The sequence below is a fragment of the Oncorhynchus tshawytscha genome, linkage group LG10, assembly GCF_018296145.1.
Source record: "Oncorhynchus tshawytscha isolate Ot180627B linkage group LG10, Otsh_v2.0, whole genome shotgun sequence".
Lineage (NCBI taxonomy): Eukaryota > Metazoa > Chordata > Actinopteri > Salmoniformes > Salmonidae > Oncorhynchus > Oncorhynchus tshawytscha.
In genome coordinates, this window is record NC_056438.1 from 47780079 (window position 1) to 47803745 (window position 23667).

Consider the following 23667-nt stretch of genomic DNA (forward strand, 5'->3'; position numbering starts at 1 on the left):
TCAATTGCTTGTATTCCGAGTCTTTCTTATTACATAAATAAGTACTAAGTGGTAAGACACTACACAGGTGAACCTGGTCCCGCTGGACCACCAAGGCTGTGCCTAGTGGACAGACACACACAGAGACAAAACTGGTTATAACCATACACTAGCACACCCAACCACACATGTAAGGTTCCAGGTTGTCTTTTTTTTTAGTACTGATGCAGCTGCACAGATGATAAGATCTCACGACGCATGTGTCCCATTATGCCTGGCGAAAACCAAACACTGCATTCCACAGTAAGAACCTCATACCAACGGTCAAGCATGGTGGTGGTGTGACGGTTTGAAGATGCTTTGCTGCCTCAAGGACCTGGACGACAATGTTTTAATAGAAGGAACCATGAATTCGGCTCTGTATCAGATAATTCTACGGGAGAATGTCAGGCCATCGGTCTGTGAGCTGAAGCGCAGCCGGGTCATGCAAAAACGACAATGATCCAAAACACGCAATCAAGTCTACATGAAAATGGCTAAAAAGCCACACATTTTATGTTTTGGAATGGCTTAGTGAAAGTGCAGACCTAATCCCAATTGAGATGTTGTGGCAGGACTTGAAAGGAGCAGCTCATGCTGGAAAACCCACACGTCGCTGAGTTAAAGCAGTTCTGCATGGAAGAGTGGGCCAAACATCAACCACAGTGACGTGAGAGACTGAACAACAATTACAGGAAGCATTTGGTCAGAGTAATTGCAGCTAAAGTGGCACAACCAGTTATTGAGTGTAAAGGGGGCAACTACTTTTCACACAGGGGCATTGAGTGCTACATAACTTTGTATCCCGTTGTTGTGTTATTTGTTCACTCAGGTTCCCAGGAGCTAATATTTTGGTTGAAGATCTGATGACATTCAGTATAAAAAGTAAGCAAAAGAACAGAACATCAGAAAGTGGGCAAATACATTATCACGGTACTGTAAGTCAAATACTTAGACCATTAAATACTTCAGATCCACTTGACTGGTACAATCGGCAGGGTAGACTAGTGGTTAGGGCGTTGGACTAGTAACCGGAAGGTTGCAAGTTCAAATCCCCGAGCTGACAAGGTACAAATCTGTTGTTCTGCCCCTGAACAGGCAGTTAACCCACTGTTCCTAGGCCTTCATTGAAAATAAGAATTTGTTCTTAACGGACTTGCCTAGTTAAATAAAGGTAAAATAAACAATGGAATGGACAGAATATTTAACATTATGTGTATATAAACGCAGGTCTGGAACTCTCCGGGAGGACGTAGCCCCTGCACGCCAGCACGGGAAACCCCTGAGGAGAGTGAAAGGTGCTCCATATGTCAGGATTACTGGTTAAGTTTCATCCTACCAGTGTCTGAAAACCACGTGAGGGGTGACAATAGCATATTGAATGTATTTTCAGAGGAGAGAGGGAAAGGCTCTCTCGTATTCTTCACACTAGCAGGCACAGCCCAAGGAGATGGTATACGGGCAGCTATGCCAGAGGAGGAGGGTGTGTTGTGATAGTGTTCTGGTGGCCACAGGAGACCTCGAAGTGTTATTGTGGTTTGGAGAGACAGAATACTTTCGAAGACCTCGGTTTCAATGGGAAATCAGCCGTTCAAACAAAAGTACTCTCCTCGCCATTGATTTGGTAAATAGCTGAGTGATGGGGCTGGAGAAATGTAATCACTCTCAAATTCATAAACAGAGCTATGGATCCAAGATCAACATGACAGTTGTAACCGTGTTTTGAGGCTACACAGTGTTTGTTTACTTTATTTCCAAACGAAGGAGTAAAAGAAGCTAATATCATAAAGCATTTGTAAAAAGTACAAAAACGTATGTAGTGATCGCAGACTGCCCCTTTAATGAGCTACGACTGACACTAATAGGTCTACATTTCAGCAAGGTGACATTTATGAAGCAGGTCCTCTTATCTTGCTAAGTTGTTTTATCTCCTCGTATCTTGGGAAAGTCCCTTGGGAAGTATTATTCTATACCAGACAACTGTTTCCACTCTTTCATGATTCAGCATTGCAGCGATGTCGATTATCACAACAATTGAGCCTGTTCTTTTATGGCCTAATGTTTACAGTAATTGCTTCAATATTTAAGCTATTTCTAAAAAGGTGAATAACTTACCAAAACATCAAGGCTAGAAATCATAGTGCACAAGGCTGAGTTTTAAGAACAAACCACAGAGAGAATTTGAGTATGATAATGACCACTTGCAGGCTTTAATTCCACATGGCTTATTTTATACTGGCAAACAATCAATATTCCAGTGATTAAAATTGAGTCTCCGACATCGTCAGTTCCTATGTCTGTTTTTTCTCTCCTTTTAAATCCCCAAAGCACACTATCAAATAAAACACCCTGTTTGACAACTATTCATGCCCTCTGCACAAGGTCCTTTTGGTTCGAAGTCTCAAGGCTATACTAAAGGCTGTCCGCTTTTCAAACAAAAAAAAACGGAGCAAGGTACGCAATAAAAATCGAGTAGTTTAATCTTTAACGTAAAATACAAAACATTTCAATAGCAATACTTCCTGTAAAAATGTGCTATATCTATTCCTCTTGGAAAGGTTGTGTGATCAGTTGATAGAACAAAGTAGAGCTAAGATCATACGTCTGATGACAATGAGTGTTGTGCTGTTATTATCGTCACCCTCCTGCATGGTCGAGACTGGAGCCTGTCTGTAAGCGCTGGAAACTCAATGTGCACACGTCCCAAAACAGTGAGTCCGTGGCCGTGCTGAGTACATAGGACCGTCTCTTTCTGTACTATTTTGTGTGTGTGTGATGGATCATACTGTACTTCCTCCCACAGCCAAACACAGGACCTCTTCACAATACTGTATCTCATTAATACGGCCTTATACAGTTGTGTACTAGTGAGCCTTGGCATAATACTGTAGCTTTCAAGATGAAATAAAAGACATCACTATGTCAACTCTCAGCTACCCAGGTTACTACATTGGAGTTATCATTGAGAGTATTGTTGTTGTGATTCTGTATATTTCCCACTTGGTCTGTGGTGATGAATGAGAAACAGATATGGTTGTGCTTCTACTGCACCATTAACAGTAGCCACATGATAAATAAGCATTGGTTGACTAGACTAAGCAACACACCACTGAATATCACACTGCCAAGGACTGTGTTCACCCCGGAAGTCTATACCACAAATGGATTAATACACACTAGCAGTAGCTGTGGTTGTTTATCATGTGTTTATTATTTCATCGTGGTACTACCCCCCCGTCCCCCCCGTCCCGTCCCGTCAAATACACATGGATCAATGTACAGTAATAAAGAAACCCACGTCTTTGATCCTCAGCTAGTTTCAGAGGCAGACCACCTACAGTAAATGTGCCTGTGCTCACAAACAATCATTTTCCCCTCGCAGCTTGATGTACTACATGGAACCCAAAATACTTCTGTCCACTATGGGGACTGCCACAGAACCCTTTTGGAACCCTTTTGTTTTCTAAGAATGTGCCAATGTCTTGCCACTGGCATACCAGACACCCTCGCAGCTCTGGGGGGGGTCCCATGCGCCTGTCATAGATATCTATTTTCCAGTAACCCTTCAAAATGTCATTCATATGAACCTTTTTCATTTCCATACGTATGTACTGCTGTAGGAGGCTAAGTGTTTGTTTCTTGGGCTTTAGGAATATGACTGAAAAAGGGACTCAGGCCTTGGCAAATAAAAATATAATACTGATTGAACACATAAGGGGATATCGGTTGACAAATGCCGTGGTCAAGGCTACGCCAGTGTAATGAGTGGAGCTTACACAGGTGCTCAAAATGCATATCAGAACAAGAGCCTAATGCTTCTGAGGTAGTTCTTCGTGAGTTTTAGTTTGGAAAACAATCTCTCCGCAGAAGCGACAGTTACAGGATGGTAAAAAAAACAGCTTTATTACCTTGGGATACATCAGGGAAACTGGGCCGAAGGGAGTTGGGCTTCAAATAGAGCAGCTCTGCAACATCTTTAATAGAGCCGCTCATTCTCCTTAATTGCCGGCCTCGACACGTTACGGAAAGAGATGAACTGTACAGGTCGTCTGGATACTGGACAGCCAATACATTGGCAGACGCAAATAGATGATCATGTTTAGTGGACAAAAAAAAGAGGGTTGCAATTTTGTTCATTCTGGTGAACCGCCGTTTGTGTTGTATGGTCGTAAATATCAGCAGTCCTTTACCTCTGGTATGTCTTCGCACGCACCATTCAAAACGAAGTTTAAATTGTGTGCATCACAGTGGACATAGGCATACAATGCACAATGTTTCAGGAAAGACTGTCTGGGTTGGCAATACTTGGTATAGAAAACAGTCGGCCCGCAAACCTGGACAGACAGGCCATGGTGAATTTGTTTTCTCCAGGGGACTCTCTGAAGTTGGATTTCATGTAATTTACCTTGAATATTGCAGGCCATTTGTGTAGGCTATTAGCCAGAAAAAAATATGTTCGAGTTCAACAATAAATAGTTGTTTCATTTATCCTCGAGCCAACTACTTTTTCCCTCATTGTTAGGCTATTTGTATTTATTGAGGATGACCATTAGCTGCTGTGTAGTTTTTATACAAAGTTCATAAATAGCATCTAAATACGATAGATGGCTATAGATAGGGATTGTTTCTTAATTCAGTACACTAGGAAGCTAGTGTTTTGAAGGTGGACTGACTATTATTTGGCATTGTTAGACTGGTTTTTACACACAACAGCTTTCCATCCAAGCTGGGAGAGAGCACGGGGATGGCTCATGTCATGCAGGTTCAGGTAGCCTACACAGGACAGGTGCATATTATAAAACATCTCGTGGTAGCTGATTAGTATTAGTTGCAGAAAACATTTATTTTACAATCTGCAATGTTTGAATTTCCAAATTGAATTACTGAACAAGTAATTACATCATCATTGCCATCAACCAGCAGTCAAAAAATGACAGCATTGAAACACCATGTATAGCTTCGTGAAATAGGCTTTACGAAAATGATGAACAAATAGGCATACCAATAAACATGTATCCATTAGCTAAAGCAAAGATACACATGCCCTTGCACCACAGAAAGTCTATCATCGATTCATTAGGCATGCAGCCAAATGGGGGAGTCTGGGTGTTCGCTACCATGTCTGTGCTGGATGTGCCAGGGCCTGGGGATGGATGGATAGTGGGGCTGGGGCTTGGAGAGAGGTCTGGGGACTGGGGATGGATAGAGGGCTGGGGCTTGGGGCTTGGAGAGAGGGCTAGGGATGGGGCTTGGAGAGAGGACTGAGGCTTGGAGAGAGGACTGAGGCTTGGAGAGAGGGCTGGGAATGGGGCATGAGATGGTTGTCTTGTATTACAGGTTAGAGAGGCAAAGACTGAAAAATAAACTTGTAAATAAACATTTATTGCAGTAAAGTGCAGCACAAAAAACTTTCTTACTCTAGATACAAAGATTTCTGTTTGTTGGTTTATCTAATGTCATTATGAATATACCACTTTTTAACATAGCTATTGATCTTGATCAACATTGTCCTCGTCACTATGGTAAATGCAATTCCCGAGCATAAAATAATGAACTTACAGTAGCAGTCAAAAGTTTGGACACACCTACTCATTCAAGGCTTTTTCTTTATTTTTACTATTTTCTACAATGTAAAATAATATTGAAGACACTAAAACTATGAAATAACACATATGGAATCATGTAGTTACCAAAAAAGTGTTAAACAAATCAAAGTTGCCACCCTTTGCACACTCTTGGCATTTTCTCAACCAGCTTCATGAGGTAGTCACCTGGAATGCATTTCAATTAACAGGTGTGCCTTGTTAAAAGTTCATTTGTGGAATTTCTTTCCTTCGTTAATGTGTTTGAGCCAATCAGTTGAATTGTGACAAGGTAGGGGTGGTATACAGAAGATAGCCCTATTTGATAAAAGACCAAGTTCATATTATGGCAAGAACAGCTGAAATAAGAAAAGAGAAACGACAGTCCATCATTACTGTAATCTACAATGTAAAAAAAATGAAAAAATAAAGAAAAACCCTTGAATGAGTAGGTGTCTCCAAACTTTTGACTGGTACTGTATATCAATCGAGCTTTCCTGAGGCTATAATATGAATACTGTTCGATACAAACTGTAGCTTATACACTTCAGTTGACACTGTACTTAGTAGTGTTTGAGTTTATTACATTTTTTTACAGGGATAGTGCACATTAATCAATGTTTCTGTAAAAGGGATGGTTTTAGCCGGCCAGCTAATTTTCAACCGGTCTCCCTAGTGTATATGGTAACTTTGTGTTGTTATGAGCTCATGAGAACAGTTATGAGAACGGTTTAGAGATATTCCTCCTCAAGCATCAGAGTTAACCCCTCTGAACTCTGCAGGGTCTGAAGAGGAATCATACAAGGTGTTGAAGAATGACAGCTCAGATTCCCTTCCGACTTCTAAACCCTAGAAATACAAATGGAATCTCTTCATTACCGTCCTAGACAGAGCACAACTTGGCCAATATGGCTCTCAAACACACGTTATTCATGATGGCATTGACTGTCATAACTTTTAACACTATAGAATATGATTTTGTGATGATGTTTGCTTATTTATGTTATTTCATGCAATTCTACTTACGCTGCTAAGATCGAAAACGTGGACATTTTCCAGAGGTTCAGGTAGGCTGTGGGGGAGACATCACTGAATTATTTCTACCACTGTCGTGATCAGATATCATTGGATCTGTTTTTACATTGGAATCACAAATACTGCCATTGTCATTGGCATCGTCACTGCTATCATCATCAGCAGCAGCAGCAACAGCATTCTCATCACCACGAAAGACATCACCGACTCATCATTAACAACTTGATCATAATTCTCATCGTGACATACTTGGTGGAGCGTTTCCGTGGGAGGACAAAGAGAACAGCGGCGATGACAGCCACCGCCAGCAGAGAGAGAACCACTCCCAACCACATGGCCCACGAATCTGTCGGCACAGGAACACATTTAGAGAGTTCAAAAGTCCGTGAACACTGTAACATTGTGTACATCAGTGTAACACCCTGGTCAAAACGGGGTTGTTAGTAAACTCATTCTAATACCATCCTGCTGACCACACCAAATGTCTAAACCTGGGGGGCTGAGGGACCATTGATCAGACGTTCCAGTCCAGAACAAGTCCAGCCCAGTCCAGTACAGCACAGTACAATACAATACAGCTCAGTGCAGTGTGGTCCAGTCTAGTGCAGTGCAGTGTGGTCCAGTCTAGTGCAGTGCAGTGTGGTCCAGTCTAGTGCAGTGCAGTGTGGTCCAGTCTAGTGCAGTGCAGTCTAGTACAATACAGAGAGAGGCCTCCTACTATCTGGAGTTGGAGTGTCCGTGGGTACGGTGTTGTAGCAGTGACCAGGATGGATGGTGATGTCATCGAGAGCCACGTCACCGCCGGGGGCCCGGCCCCTCCAGTACATGAACACAAACTGTGGAGGGGACAGGACACAGCCTTTATATAAATCACAGACATATAGAGTATAATTAGTGACACATCAGTCTCACATTACCGTACTTCCAAGTCTTGTTAATGATTTGGCTTGGAAGCCTGGGAATGGTGGTTTCTGACACAGGGAGTCACACACTAATGCGGTAGTCCAGTGATGTTTAATCAAACCAGGGACAAAACGTACATGGAGAAGACAAGTATAAAATGTAAGAAGATCCTTGTATGCTTTACCTGGCCACTACAACGACCGCTTCATATAAAGCCTCCCTGAAGAGTTAAATGAGTTACTTAATACGTATGACTGTAGACACTTACCCAGAATGGCTGTGTATAATCCACGTATACGCTGTCCTCCAACCACACGTCTCCCTGGCTGCCTGACTCTGTCCATAAGACATCAGCAGCACCTCCACTAGCATGCTGTTTCCTGGGGGAATGAAAGAATCAACCAATCAATAAGCCAATCAATCTACCATTCATACACCCCGTCCATCAAACTGTCCATCCATCCTTCCATCCTTCCCGAGGACAACATGATCGTACCCACCTGTCATTGCGGTAGAGGTTGAGGGTCCCGATGTGAGGGCCATACATGTGAAACCAGAAAGTCAGACAGTAACCCCTGCTGTCCGCCTGCAGTATCTCACTGACCAGCATGGATCGGTCTCCCCATTGGCCAACAGAACTGTCCACATACAGGTAGTAACCTGGGAGGAGACAGGACAGGGAGAAACTAACAGGCCTTTTCTGACCAGCATCCCATTGACAGCCAGACTATCCAAAATATAGAACTGACACTTACCTTAAACCTAACCTTAAAGGGATAGTTTGGGATTTTGGCAAGTTCCATTTATCTACTCCCCAAGAGTCAGATGAACTCGTGGATACCATTTATATGCATCTGCGTGCAGTTTAAAAGAGGTTGCTAATTAGCATTAGCGTAATGACTGGAAGTCTATGTAGACTTCCAGTCATTGCTTTTAAAAGCTAGTTAGCATTGGCTTGCGAATCTACCTCCGACTTCCTTTATACTGGAGGCAGATACATAAAAATGGTATCCACTAGTTCGTCTGACTCTTGGGGAAGTAGATAAATTGCACTTGCCAAAATCCCAAACTATCCCTTTAATGTTAGGGTTAAGGTAAGTGTCAGTTATATATTTTGGTTAGTCGGGCTGTCCCTTTAACCAAACCCCTAACCTAGGGGTGTCAAACTCAATCAGTGCAAGGGCAATACTGAAAAAAAAAAATCACAGGCCAGACATAGCCTATTATGTTTGTTAAAAAAAAAAAAAAATTAATCATACAACTACGACCTAAACTGGCCATTGTTCTATTAGAAAACATATGGCCTTTTATAATGTACAAAGGATGCTGTATATAGCATATTTGACATGTAAAAATAATTTAAAAAATTTAAAAAGTAATAAATACTATTTGTCCAGCCTTTGCTGCTTGTAGATGTGCATTAGGCTACATGCTGCGACCCTAATCAAAAACAATTGAATAACTCAAAATAACAAAAACATAGCTAGGTTGTTGTAACATTTAAACCTAAAACAAAGTTTTTCCGTTTTTTTGCACTGCATGGATCACCGGTGAGGTGGAATGCAGAGGCTGGTGGGAGGAGCTATAGGAGGACAGGTAATGGTTGTAATGGAATAAATGAAACGGAGTCAAACATGTGGTTTCCATATGTTTGACACTTTTCCATTCATTCCATTCCATCCAATATAATAAGCCTGTCCTCCTAAAGCTTCTCCCACCAGCCTCCTCTGCTGAATGGTGCACTCAAAGGGCCGGTTTCCCGGACACAGATTAACCCTAGTCCTGGACTAAAGAGTACTTTCAATGGAGATTTTCCATTGATCTTGCTTTTTAGTCCAGGATTAGGCTTATTTCTGTACCCAGGAAACTGCCCCATTATGTCTTGTAGTTGTAGGCTACAGAAAAGGGCCCGTTGGAACCCAAACTTGGCACGACCATTTAGCCTACAACAAGTTTACACTTTCAGTCTGGTAAAAGATTCGGTCAGTGCACTGGCTGGCTCGTGTGTAGGCCTGGGAGGAGGGGTGTTGTGTGTGGCCATTTGGCGTGCAGCACATTGGCTGTGACTTGTAGTGCAATGCATCACGGGCTGTATGGAAGCAGGCCAAAATTAATTGACAACCCAAATCGTTGCGTGGGCCGGATAGAAATGTGTCATGGGCCGGATTCGGCCCGCGGGCCTTGTGTTTCACACGTGCCCTAACCCTAACCGAATTTGAACAAATTCTCTAATTAAATAGCCGTTTGCACGTCAGCAACGTCCCCTGTGTTTTCCCCCACAGGACAGGTACACGTAACACAAAAACGTTCAAAATGTTTGGAAAACAGAGACAATCATACCAGAACGTTAACATCTGTTTGAAAACATTTTGCTACGTTGTGCCCTACTGAACATAACACATGCTCACCTAGGGAGGAGTTGGTGGTGTGGTCCACACTGGGTCCAGTGTTAGGGTTTGGTGAGGCCCCTCTGCCCCTCAGCCAGTCCCCCTCATCCACCCCTGCCATGGCCACGTTGGTCCAGCCACACAGGTTGGTCTGGAAGTCACAGCGTCCAGGGGGAGGACAGGGGCTGTTGGACACCTGGATGTCATCAAAGGCCATGTCTCCCTCATCACTGCTCCCCTTCACCCCCTCCACAATGATCTGAAACAGTGTAATAGCTATGAGAACAAAATCACTGTCATGTACAGCGACCTTCAAACGACTCCTTGTGGACCCCCAGATGTATCAACATTTTGTTGTGGCCCTGAAATAACTCACCTGGTTCACCTATTCAAGAGTTTGATGGTTAAAACAAATTAAATTGTATTTACCACACGCGCCGAATACAACTGGTGTAGACTTTCACAGTGAAATGCTTTGCTTACGAACCTTTCCCACAGATGCAGTTGTATTGATTATTATAAAAGTTATTATAAAAAATAAAATAGTAACTAACACGAGAGGAATACAATAAAATACACAAGAATGGAGCTATATACAGGAAATACCCATACCAGGTCAATGTGGAGCTATGTACAGGGAGTACCAGCACCAGGTCAATGTGGAGCTATATACAGGGAGTACCAGTACCAGGTCAATGTGGAGCTATATACAGGGAGTACCAGCACCAGGTCAATGTGGAGCTATATACAGGGAGTACCAGCACCAGGTCAATGTGGAGCTATATACAGGGAGTACCAGGTCAATGTGGAGCTATGTACAGGGAGTACCAGCACCAGGTCAATGTGGAGCTATATACAGGGAGTACCAGTACCAGGTCAATGTGGAGCTATATACAGGAGTACCAGCACCAGGTCAATGTGGAGCTATATACAGGAGTACCAGCACCAGGTCAATGTGGAGCTATATACAGGGAGTACCAGGTCAATGTGGAGCTATGTACAGGGAGTACCAGCACCAGGTCAATGTGGAGCTATATACAGGGAGTACCAGTACCAGGTCAATGTGGAGCTATATACAGGAGTACCAGCACCAGGTCAATGTGGAGCTATATACAGGGAGTACCAGCACCAGGTCAATGTGGAGCTATATACAGGAGTACCAGGTCAATGTGGAGCTATGTACAGGGAGTACCAGCACCAGGTCAATGTGGAGCTATATACAGGAGTACCAGTACCAGGTCAATGTGGAGCTATATACAGGAGTACCAGCACCAGGTCAATGTGGAGCTATATACAGGGAGTACCAGTACCAGGTCAATGTGGAGCTATATACAGGGAGTACCAGCACCAGGTCAATGTGGAGCTATATACAGGGAGTACCAGTACCAGGTCAATGTGGAGCTATATACAGGGAGTACCAGTACCAGGTCAATGTGGAGCTATGTACAGGGAGTACCAGCACCAGGTCAATGTGGAGCTATATACAGGGAGTACCAGTACCAGGTCAATGTGGAGCTATATACAGGGAGTACCAGCACCAGGTCAATGTGGAGCTATATACAGGGAGTACCAGTACCAGGTCAATGTGGAGCTATATACAGGGAGTACCAGCACCAGGTCAATGTGGAGCTATATACAGGGAGTACCAGGTCAATGTGGAGCTATATACAGGGAGTACCAGCACCAGGTCAATGTGGAGCTATATACAGGGTGTACCAGGTCAATGTGGAGTTATATACAGGGAGTACCAGGTCAATGTGGAGCTATATACAGGAAATACCCATACCAGGTCAATGTGGAGCTATATACAGGGAGTACCAGCACCAGGTCAATGTGGAGCTATATACAGGGAGTACCAGGTCAATGTGGAGCTATGTACAGGGAGTACCAGGTCAATGTGGAGCTATATACAGGGAGTACCAGGTCAATGTGGAGCTATATACAGGGAGTACCAGGTCAATGTGGAGCTATATACAGGGAGTACCAGCACCAGGTCAATGTGGAGCTATATACAGGAGTACCAGTACCCAGGTCAATGTGGAGCTATATACAGGTCAATGTGGAGCTATATACCAGCACCAGGTCAATGTGGAGCTATATACAGGGAGTACCAGTACCAGGTCAATGTGGAGCTATATACAGGGAGTACCAGCACCAGGTCAATGTGGAGCTATATACAGGGAGTACCAGGTCAATGTGGAGCTATATACAGGGAGTACCAGCACCAGGTCAATGTGGAGCTATATACAGGAGTACCAGTACCAGGTCAATGTGGAGCTATATACAGGGAGTACCAGCACCAGGTCAATGTGGAGCTATATACAGGGTGTACCAGGTCAATGTGGAGTTATATACAGGGAGTACCAGGTCAATGTGGAGCTATATACAGGAAATACCCATACCAGGTCAATGTGGAGCTATATACAGGAGTACCAGCACCAGGTCAATGTGGAGCTATATACAGGGAGTACCAGGTCAATGTGGAGCTATGTACAGGGAGTACCAGGTCAATGTGGAGCTATATACAGGGAGTACCAGGTCAATGTGGAGCTATATACAGGGAGTACCAGGTCAATGTGGAGCTATATACAGGAGTACCAGCACCAGGTCAATGTGGAGCTATATACAGGAGTACCAGTACCAGGTCAATGTGGAGCTATATACAGGGAGTACCAGCACCAGGTCAATGTGGAGCTATATACAGGAGTACCAGTACCAGGTCAATGTGGAGCTATATACAGGGAGTACCAGCACCAGGTCAATGTGGAGCTATATACAGGGAGTACCAGGTCAATGTGGAGCTATATACAGGAGTACCAGCACCAGGTCAATGTGGAGCTATATACAGGGTGTACCAGGTCAATGTGGAGTTATATACAGGGAGTACCAGGTCAATGTGGAGCTATATACAGGAAATACCCATACCAGGTCAATGTGGAGCTATATACAGGGAGTACCAGCACCAGGTCAATGTGGAGCTATATACAGGGAGTACCAGGTCAATGTGGAGCTATGTACAGGGAGTACCAGCACCAGGTCAATGTGGAGCTATGTACAGGGTGTACCAGGTCAATGTGGAGTTATATACAGGGAGTACCAGGTCAATGTGGAGCTATATACAGGGAGTACCAGGTCAATGTGGAGCTATATACAGGAGTACCAGCACCAGGTCAATGTGGAGCTATGTACAGGGTGTACCAGGTCAATGTGGAGTTATATACAGGGAGTACCAGGTCAATGTGGAGCTATATACAGGGAGTACCAGGTCAATGTAGAGCTATATACAGGGAGTACCAGGTCAATGTGGAGCTATATACAGGGAGTACCAGGTCAATGTGGAGCTATATACAGGGAGTACCAGGTCAATGTGGAGCTATATACAGGGAGTACCAGGTCAATGTGGAGCTATATACAGGGAGTACCAGCACCAGGTCAATGTGGAGCTATATACAGGGAGTACCAGCACCAGGTCAATGTGGAGCTATATACGGGGAGTACCAGGTCAATGTGGAGCTATATACAGGGAGTACCAGGTCAATGTGGAGCTATATACAGGGATTACCAGGTCAATGTGGAGCTATATACAGGGAGTACCAGGTCAATGTGGAGCTATATACAGGGAGTACCAGGTCAATGTGGAGTTATATACAGGGAGTACCAGATCAATGTGGAGCTATATACAGGGAGTACCAGGTCAATGTGGAGCTACATACAGGGAGTATCAGCACCAGGTCAATGTGGAGCTATATACAGGGAGTACCAGCACCAGGTCAATGTGGAGCTATATACAGGGAATACCAGTACCAGGTCAATGTGGAGCTATATACAGGGAGTACCAGCACCAGGTCAATGTGGAGCTATATACAGGGAGTACCAGCACCAGGTCAATGTGGAGCTATATACAGGGAGTACCATCACCAGGTCAATGTGGAGCTATATACAGGGAGTACCATCACCAGGTCAATGTGGAGCTATATACAGGGAGTACCAGCACCAGGTCAATGTGGAGCTATATACAGGGAGTACCAGTACCAGGTCAATGTGGAGCTACATACAGGGAGTACCAGCACCAGGTCAATGTGGAGCTATATACAGGGAGTACCAGCACCAGGTCAACGTGGAGCTATATACAGGGAGCACCAGCACCAGGTCAATGTGCAGAGGTACGGGATACCTTAGGTAGATATGTACATGAGGGCAGGGTAAAGTGACTAGACATCCAGATAGAAAATAATAAAAGTTAAATAAAGAACAGAGTAGCAGCAGGAAACGACTAGTGTAAAAAGTGAGTGAGTGTGCATGTAGGTTTGTTTACGTAGTGTTGATATGTTATGTGTGTGTGCGTATGTAGTGTTTGAATGTGTGAGGGATTTGTGTGGGAGTGACCGTGTGGGATTGAGTGTTACCCGTTTCAAGAAGCTAGGTGTATGTCGCACGTCACTACTTCACAGGAGAGGCATTTTAACGTAATCATTTATTTTTAATCCAACTTTTGTGAACATGTCTAGACAATAGTGATCCAACCAATTACCTAGATGTGGCTGGTGGGAGGTTAAAGCATTTCTTTCACATGACCCATCAATTTAACAAGTGTGTCTGGGTAAGCATCACCTAATTATTATAAAATAATTATACAATATTTTTTATCTGGACACTTACAAAGTCAGATTAGGATATAGGCCAAGGACTAGATGAGATGTATTTTTTTACCTGGAGTTTTTCCTTATTGTAGGCTACTACTTTCATCACTTTTAGTTTTGAAATCTTTCGTTGTTTACTAACACTACCTTACTCACTCTGTTTAGCACATGGCCTCACATGTGAATCGTTAGAGGTGGGTGGGACTAAAGCTTAAGATTCTGAATGGGTGTAGACAAAGAACAGCTCTCCAGTAGGTGTACCAAAAATATTCAAGGGAATTTGCTCAAAAGTGGGGTTACAAGTTTATCAACTTTCAAAGCAGAATTACTTTCCCATTGTTCCTCAACTGTAGCGCATGATATATCATTTTGTAGCTGAGTCTCTACTTTTATCCAATGTAAAAAAACACCATTTCAAATTTTGCTACATAAGACCGAATAGAGGAGGTCGGTCACATATATGGTGAGTATATAAAGTGAGGGTGCGTAGGGTCAGTGCAAGATGGAGTCAGTGCAGATAGTTTGTGTACCATTAATTGACTTATTAACTATTTAGCAGTCTTATGACTTGGGGGTAGAAGTTGTCTTGGAGACTGTTGGTCCGAGAGCCGATGCTCTGGTACTGTTTGCCAGACGGGCCTTCCTCTGACACCACCTGATATAGAGGTCCTGGATGGCAGGGAGCTCGGCCTCAGTAGCGTACTGGGCTGTCCGCACCACCCTTTGTAGCGCTTTACGGTCAAGGGTGGTGAAATGACCATACCAAGCACTGATGCAGCCAGTCAAGATGCTCTCGATGGTGTCGCTGTAGAACTTTGAGGATCTGAGGGCTCATGCCAAATCTTTTCAGACTCCTGAGGGAGAAGATGCACTGCCGTACCCTCTTCACAACTGTGTGGGTGTGTGCGGATCAAGTCCTTAGTGATGTGGACACCAAGGAACTTAAAGCTCTGGAACCACTCCACAATAGTCCTGTTGATGTGGATGGGGGCCTGCTCTCCCATCTTTCTCCTTTAGTCCACGATTAGCTCCTTGGTCTTACTTTGTGGGAGAGGTTGTTGTCCTGGCACCACACTGCTAAGTCTCTGACCTCCTCCCTGTGGGCTGACTCATCACCGTCGGTGATCAGACCTACCACCATCGTGTCATCAGAAAACTTGATTTTGGTGTTGGAGTCGTGCGCGGCCACACAGTCATGGGTGAACAGGGAATAGAGGAGAGGACTAAGCACACCCCTGAAGAGCCCCCGTGTTGAGGGCCAGCATGGCAGGGGTGTTGTAGCCTACCCTCACCACCTGGGGCTGACCCATCAGGAAGTCCAGGATCCAGTTGCAGGTTGAGGGATTGAGTCCCAGGGTCCCTAACTTGGTGATAAACTTGGAGGAGACTATGGTGTTGAACGCTGAGCTGTAGTCTATGAACAGCATTCTCACATAGTTATTTCCCCTTTTGTACAAGTGGGAGAGGGCAGCGTGAAATGTAATTTAGATTGCATCATCTGTGGATCTTTTGTGGAGGTGTGCAAATTGGAATGGGTACAGGGTGTCTGGGATGATGGTGTTGATGTGTGTCATGACCAGCCTTTCAGAGTACTTCATAATTACATTTAGGCTGATTACCTTGGAGCTCTTGGGAACAGGGACAATGGCGGTCAGTTTGAAACATGTTGGGATTACAGACTGGGACAAGGAGAGATTGAAAATGTCTGAAGATACCTACCATCTGGTCTGCACATGCTGTGAGAATGCGCCCTGGTATTCCATCTGCCTTGTGATTGTTAACCTGTTTAAACATTTTGCTCACATTGGCCACGGAGAGCGGTATCATATAGTTATCCGGAAAAGCATGGGCTTTCGCGCGAGGCACAGTGTTATATTCCTCGACGCGAGCATAAAAGACATTCAGCTCGTTTGTGAGTTCTGTGTTGCAGGGCAGCTCATGGCTGGGTTTCCCTTTGTAATCCGTTATCGTCTGCAAGCCCTACCACACAAGACAAGTGTAGAACAAGTAGTAGGATTCCACCTTAAACAGGATTATTTACAGTAAGGGTTAGGCTGGAGAAGGATGGGAATAGAAACTAAAACCATTGGGTTTCGACACATAGCAATCATCAGTGTGTTTGGTCTAGGACGGCATCCCGCAGCGTCAAGACAGGGGCTCACCCTGTAATCGTCCCTGTCCAGCTGCAGCGTTGCCTGGGCAAACCTCCACAGAGCCCCCTGGTCCCCTGAGCGGGAGAGCAGCATTACCAGGGCCCCTTGTTCACTCCACTGGTACACATTCAACGTCCCCATGCCCCTCCCGGACATGTGGTACCACAGCTGAAGACACACCCCTTTACCTGCGCCACAAACAGACACGTAACAAATATTCTTATTCATTTTTTTTTTAGGATCTGCTCAAAAGTAGTACACTATATGCAAGTGAAATAATAGGCTATCATTTAAGACCGAAACTCTGCAATCTCTAGGAGATGGTTTCCAGTCTATGATTGCGTTCTGATTCTCTCAGTGTGCACTGATTCTCTCAGTGTGCACAAGTGTGCACAAGTGTGCACTTGTCCACTCTCCCCCACGCATTGAATAGCATTGGGGATGGCATGGGTTCATACCAATCTTCCACCAGCCCTTTCCTTTTAATTCCATGAAGGGAAGTGAACAAGTGCACATAGAGCAGAAGGGTAGAGAAATGGGACGCAGAATATCCCTTTCACCTGCAGGGAAAAGTGGGGAGGCCATCCTGGCTGTCTGTCCAGGCTTGTCAACCCCCGATGAGGGCAGGTAGAAGTAGTGTCCAGTGGCGGTGTTGGTGGTGTGGTCGTAGTCCGGACCGGTGTTAGGGTTAGGTGTGGACCCGGACCCCCTGACCCAGTCACCGTCATCATCAGCCTGCTGAAGCCAGTTACAACTGCTCTCCTCAAAGTCACACAGGTCTGGAAGGTAAAAAAATATTTTAAGATATACAAAATATACACAAAATATGCAAAGGCATGTGGATGTCAAATTAGTGGATTTAGCTATTTTAGCCACTCACAGCCATGTAGTCTCCATAGACAAACATTGTCAGTAGAATGGTGTTACTGAAGAGCTCAATGACTTTCAATGTGGCAGCGTCATAGGATACCACCTGTCCAACAAGTCAGTTGGTCAAATTGCAAAGTGGTAGGCCACACAAGGTCACAGAACGGGACCGCCGAGTGCTGAAGCGCGAAGTGAGTAAATATCTTCTGTCCTCGGTTGCAACACTTAATACTGAATTCCAAACTGCCTCTGGAAGCAACGTCAGCACAAGAACTGTGAGTTGGGAGATCATGAAATGTGTTTCCATGGCCGAGCAGCCGCACACAAGCCTAAGATAACCATGCCAATGCCAAGCATCGGCTAGTGGTATAAAGCTCACCGCCATTGGACTCTGGAGCAGTGGAAATGCGTTCTCTGGAGTGATGAATCATGCTTCACCATCTGGTAGTCCAACGGACGAATCTGGGTTTGGCGGATGCCAGGAGAATGCTATATGCCCGAATGCATACTGCCAACTGTAATGTTTGGCGGAGGGAGGAGGAATAATGGTCTGGGGATGTTTTTCATAGTTCGGGCTAGGCCCCTTACTACCAGTGAAGGGAAATCTTAACACTATAGAATACCATGACACTCTAGATTCTGTGCTTCCAACTTTGTGGCAACAGTTTGGGAAAGGCCCTTTCCTGTTAAAGCATGACAATGCCCCCATGCACAAAGTGAGGTCCATACAGAAATGGTTTGTTGAGATCGGTGTGGAAGAACTTGACTGGCTCCATCGAACACCTTTGGGATGAATTGGAACACTGACTGCGAGCCAGGCCTAATCTCCCAACATCAGTGCCCGACCTCACGAATGCTCTTGTGGCTGAATGGAAGCAAGTCCCCGCAGCAATGTTCCAACATTTAGTGGAAAGCCTTTCCAGAATAGTGGAGGGTGTTATAACAGCAAAGGTGGGACCAAGTCCAAATTAATGCCCATGATTTTGGAATGAGATGTTAGATGAGCAGGTGTCCACATACTTTAGGTCATGTAGTGTATACGGAAATATACAGGTATATTAACATATACAGACATACATAAAAACTAACAAATGCATGCTAGGACTTGTATCAGAGTACACCATTAAGAAGAGTTATACTAAGTGTACAGAATGAAGTTATGATGAAGGGTACCTGATGGGGCACAGGGTCCCGCGGTGAAGGTGATGTCATCGATGGCGATGTCCCCCGCTTCCCCACCCACCGAGGCCTCCAATACCACCAAGTGGACTTCTTGTAAGGTCACATGACTCTGGGCCAGCCGCCACTCATCCCCCTGAGTGCGACCCCTGTACCACACCTATAGATAAAGACAGGAGAGCAGGTAGATGATATAGATCACTGATCTAGTGTCAGATATTACCTATAGGTCATGGGTAAAGACAGGGGAGATTTAGATGTTACTCCTAATCTCTGATCCAGGTTCTGTTCTTACCAGTGTTCCTAGCCGGGACTGTGTGGTGTGTAGCACCATCCTGAGTGATCCTACTGTGGGCCCAAACATGTGGTACCAGAAAGAGAGGCAGTACCCCTGGGGCCCTGCAGGGGGCAGCAACTGGGACTTCAGCTGAGCAACACTACCAACAATGCTGGGAGCAGAGCTCTCGATGTACAGGTAATACCCTAGGAATTAAACAACACACTGATTAACATTGAGGAAACCATTGAATTATGCAACAGGTTGGAACCATTGAAGGAATTGAAAGCTCCCTGCTGACTATGCCAACATTAAAAAATGGCAACAGTTCCATAATATTACGTTATATTGTCCAGATTTGATGTAATCATGATCATTGGTTACACTACCCCTTTAAAGTACCAGAAACAGTGAGGGAAGAACCACAGCCTACTATATCGCTAGCATCAAACATTGAGAGATGCTTTTATGTTGCAATAAAATATCAAATTAAAACAGGTTGTGTTTTAAAGTACATCATCATGAAATGAGTGGTGATGTGATGCAACTGTGGGACTGACTGACCAGTGGTGGTGGTGTGGTCCCCAGCAGGCCCAGTGTTTGGGGTGTCTGTAGGACCAGACTTCACCTGCCAGTCCTGTTCCTCCTCTGCCCCCTGCATCCAGCCACACAGGTCCCTCGCGAAGGAACAGTCATATGCAGACAGGGCTGGGGAGAGAAAAGTTAAATAGTGACCCAGTGACATGATGTGGCCTCGGCCTGTATTCATAAAGCTTCTCAAAGCACTGATCTAGGATCAGGTCTAGGATCAGGTCCCGCCCTGTCTACCTAGTCTTATTCCTTATGATCTAAAAGGCTAAACTGATCCAGTCCTAGCCCTACCTGGTGGTTGGTAGGATGTGTCACAGTTGAGGAAGGAGATATCGTCCAGAGCAACAGCAGGGGAGACATCTGAGAGGCTCTCCCCGGCTAAGCTTCTGAACACTACCTGAGAGTACAGACAATTACGTCAGTACAGTCAACTAGCATGATCGCCTGACCTGAGAACAGAATAATCTCGGCCCTAGTAGAGTCGAGTAGCGACCAGAGTTTTTCCTGGTCTAGTAACATGATCGGTTAAAAATGACTCCTGGACCAAAACATGTGGTTCTATGGCTCCACTGAAGTACCGTGCCAGTTCAATGTACGGCCCAATGGAGTCATATCAACAAAGCTAGTAAAGGGTATATGGGAACACACACCTTGTAGGGCTGCAGATGTTGACCTAGGGGCAGGTGCTCTGGTCTCCACTGGGGGGCGATGGTGAGTGTGCGTGACCATAGTGCTACCTCTTTGCCCTCAGCCTCCTGCAGAAGAACAGTCAGAGAACCTACACTTTTACCACGCATCTGGAAGTAAAACCTGAGTGAGTGAGTGAGAGAGTGAGAGAGTGAGAGAGTGAGAGAGAGAGAGAGAGTGAGTGAGAGAGAGAGAGAGAGTGAGAGAGAGAAGGGTGTGGTGGATAGAGAGAAGGGGGGGCAGAGAGAGATGCTAATACATGGTCCGTGAGTCTATAATATAAAATATTGTTGAATAAAACTGAGGTCAAAATCCACAGGTAGACATTGAAGGCGGGCTCGTGGCATCAGCCTACTGGCTGTCCTGTCTGTCACTCACAGTATCTGGCAGTAGGGGGACAAGGATGGGAGGGCGGGACTCTGGAGACGAGCCTCGATTTGGGACTGGCTGAAATTGACTGCCATGTAGAAGCCTATACACAAAGTAGGAGGGAGAAGGAAAAGGCCTAAAACATGCAATCTTTCATTTCCTGTCAAAAGTGCTGCTGCTGCACTTGCTTTTTCAACTGTGTTGAGGAACGTAACCATCTGTTTTTTTCTTGGCTGATTGTGTTAATAGTACCGATCGAGTTGTCACTGGTGAAATGAAAATAACAGAACACACCTTTATGTTAACTGGCTTTACATGTGCTGTTGCGTTGTCATTGGTAGGTGGTTGTGGCCATGTGCTTGGTCAGTGTGTGTGGTCCATTGTAGTTACCTGTGCCAGTCGTGTGGTCCGTCTCTGGTACTGTGTGGTTTCCGGCTTCCTGTCTCTGCCATCTGTTGACGCCCTCGCTGGTGTCACTCCACAGACACTGGTCACTCTCAAATGTACAGGGACTGGTGGTGGGAGGGACTGAGGAAGTGGGTGTGGTTTCAGTTGTGGGAAGGTCTGAGGGAGTGGGTGTGGCTGGATTAGTTGGAGGGACAGAGGAAGGTGGGTTGACTGGCAGCTGGCTGTTGTTAGGGTCGTGGACACACTCCTTGAAGAAGGAAACGTCGTCAACTGCAACCAGACCAATGTTGTTATCTCCTCTCTTATACTGGAATACAATCTGCAGACACACAAGCATACGTACACACACACCAAGTGAGTCGATGTGAGCAAGACGGATTACCAGGACATGTGATCAGAGCATGTGCTGACCAACTGGCAAGTGTCTTCACTGACATTTTCAATCTCTCCCTGACCGAGTCTGTAATGCCTACATGTTTCAAGCAGACCACGATAGTCCCTGTGCCCAAGAAAGCTAAGGTAACCTGTCTAAATGACTACCGCCCGTAGCACTCACGTCGGTAGCCATGAAGTGCTTTGAAAGGCTGGTCATGGCTCACATCAACACCATCATTCCAGAAACCCTAGACCCACTTCAATTCACATACCGCCCAACAGATCCACAGATGACACAATCTCAATCGCACTCCACACTTCCGTTTCCCACCTGGACAAAAGGAACACCTATTTGAGAATGTTGTTCATTGACTACAACTCAGCGTTCAACGCCATAGTGCCCACAAACTCATCACTAAGCTAATGACCCTGGATCCTGGACTTCCTGATGGGCCGACCCTAGGTGATAAGGGTAGGGAACAACACATGTTCCACGCTGATCCTCAACATGGAGGCCCCTCAGGAGAGTGTGCTTAGTCCCCACCTGTACTCCCTGTTCATCCACGACTGCGTGGCCAAGCACCACTCCAACACCATCATTAAGTTTGCCGACGATACAACGGTGGTAGGCCTGATCACCGACAACGATGAGACAGCCTATAGGGAGGAGGTCAGAGACCTGGCAGTGTGGTGCCAGGACAACAACCTCTCGCTCAATGTGAGCAAGACAAAGGAGCTGATCGTGGACTACAGGAAAAGGAGGGCCGATTAGTCCCCCATTAACATCGACGGGGCTGTGGTGGAGCGGGTCGAGAGTTTCAAGTTCCTTGGTGTCCACATCACCAACAAACTATCATGGTCCAAACACACCAAGAAAGTCGTGAAGAGGGCTCGACCACGTCTTTTCCCCTCAGGAGACTGAAAAGATTTGGCATGGGTCCCCAGATCCTCAACAGTTCTACAGCTGCACCATCAAGAGCATCCTGAACGGTTGCATCACCGCTTGGTACCGCACGGCAAGCGGTACCAGAGTGCCAAGTCTAGGTCCAAAAGGCTCCTTAACAGCTTCTACCCTCAAGCCATAAGACTGCTGAACAATTAATCATATGGCCACCCGGACTATTTACATTGCCACCCCTCCTCCCTTTGTTTTTACACTGCTGCTACTCGCTGTTTGTTATCTATGCATAGTCACTTAACCCCTACCTACATATTACCTCTAACCTGTACCCCTGCACATTGACCCGGTACAGGTACCCCTTGTATTTAACCTCATTACTGTTTTTTCCCCCTTAGGTTTATCTAGTAAATATTTTCGTTATTATATTTTCTTAACTGCATCGTTGGTTAAGGAAGCATTTCATGGTAAGTTCTACACCTGTTGTTTTCGGCACATGTGACAAATAAAATTATATTGTAATTTGACACCAATGAGCTATCCAATCTGATATGCAATACACACTAAATAATCTCCATGTCACAAATGTCTGTGTGTGTGTGTGTGTGTGTGTTTGTATGTGTATGTGTGTTGTCCTCTCTGACCTTGCTGTTGACCGGTATGAACAGTATGACCTCTGCCCTGTGCCAGCTGTAGTCCTGTGATGAGTCTCTGGTCCACAGCACAGTGTCATCAGCCCCATCCTGGTCTGTCCTCAGCCTCATAGTCAGACTGGCCGTCTCCTCATCCTGACTGTAGTAGAAGAACCTCACCTGTAGGGAGAGACAGAGAGCAGCGTCTCACTGAGAGAACTACAGACTAGCTTGAGGCGGCTTCGGCACTGCTGTTGGCAAGTGCCAACAGCAGTGGCAAGTGGCAAGTGCACCCTCTAGCCAACTCTATGTGCTGGTGTAACATTCATGTTCATTGCGAACCATATAGATAGCGATTGACAGAGTGGTTGTGAACGTAGAGCGACTCACGGTGCAGTTGGAGCTGGGTAGCAGAGTGCTGGAAAGCAGCTCTGATGTCTGGCCCTTCTCAGTCAGGTGGCTCCCGGGAATCACATAGTGCCCTGAAACATAAAGACGATCTCGTTCTATCACAAAGAACCGGCCTGTATCTACACCACCGACAGTAGTGGGGGGACGGTAATCTCAGCACACTGAAGTAAATCTCTCAGGAGCGTTGCTACTCTATAAGTCTGTGACGAAAGACCACGGGGATGGCCAGAGGGCAATTCTTGAGCTCCCCGATCC

At 45.4% G+C, this 23667-nt stretch overlaps 1 protein-coding gene across 1 annotated transcript in view; it reads right to left on the bottom strand.

The window, feature by feature from the left end:
* Positions 1-6151: 6151 nt before the first annotated feature.
* Positions 6152-23667, bottom strand: part of si:ch211-106h4.4 (MAM and LDL-receptor class A domain-containing protein 1) — a 36783-nt gene continuing 19267 nt past the window's right edge. Inside the window, exons 33-50 of the mRNA XM_024435377.2 lie at positions 23392-23483; positions 23014-23181; positions 21079-21415; positions 20698-20791; positions 20283-20442; positions 19924-20029; positions 19606-19749; positions 19060-19247; positions 18759-18924; positions 17279-17497; positions 16728-16906; positions 9947-10184; positions 8039-8198; positions 7807-7918; positions 7354-7471; positions 6885-6981; positions 6627-6672; positions 6152-6449 (exon numbers count right to left, since the gene is read on the bottom strand). Of these exons, the coding sequence (XP_024291145.1) occupies positions 6348-6449; positions 6627-6672; positions 6885-6981; positions 7354-7471; positions 7807-7918; positions 8039-8198; positions 9947-10184; positions 16728-16906; positions 17279-17497; positions 18759-18924; positions 19060-19247; positions 19606-19749; positions 19924-20029; positions 20283-20442; positions 20698-20791; positions 21079-21415; positions 23014-23181; positions 23392-23483 (2726 nt within the window). The 3' untranslated portion in view covers positions 6152-6347. The remainder of the gene's footprint in view (positions 6450-6626; positions 6673-6884; positions 6982-7353; positions 7472-7806; positions 7919-8038; positions 8199-9946; positions 10185-16727; positions 16907-17278; positions 17498-18758; positions 18925-19059; positions 19248-19605; positions 19750-19923; positions 20030-20282; positions 20443-20697; positions 20792-21078; positions 21416-23013; positions 23182-23391; positions 23484-23667) is intronic.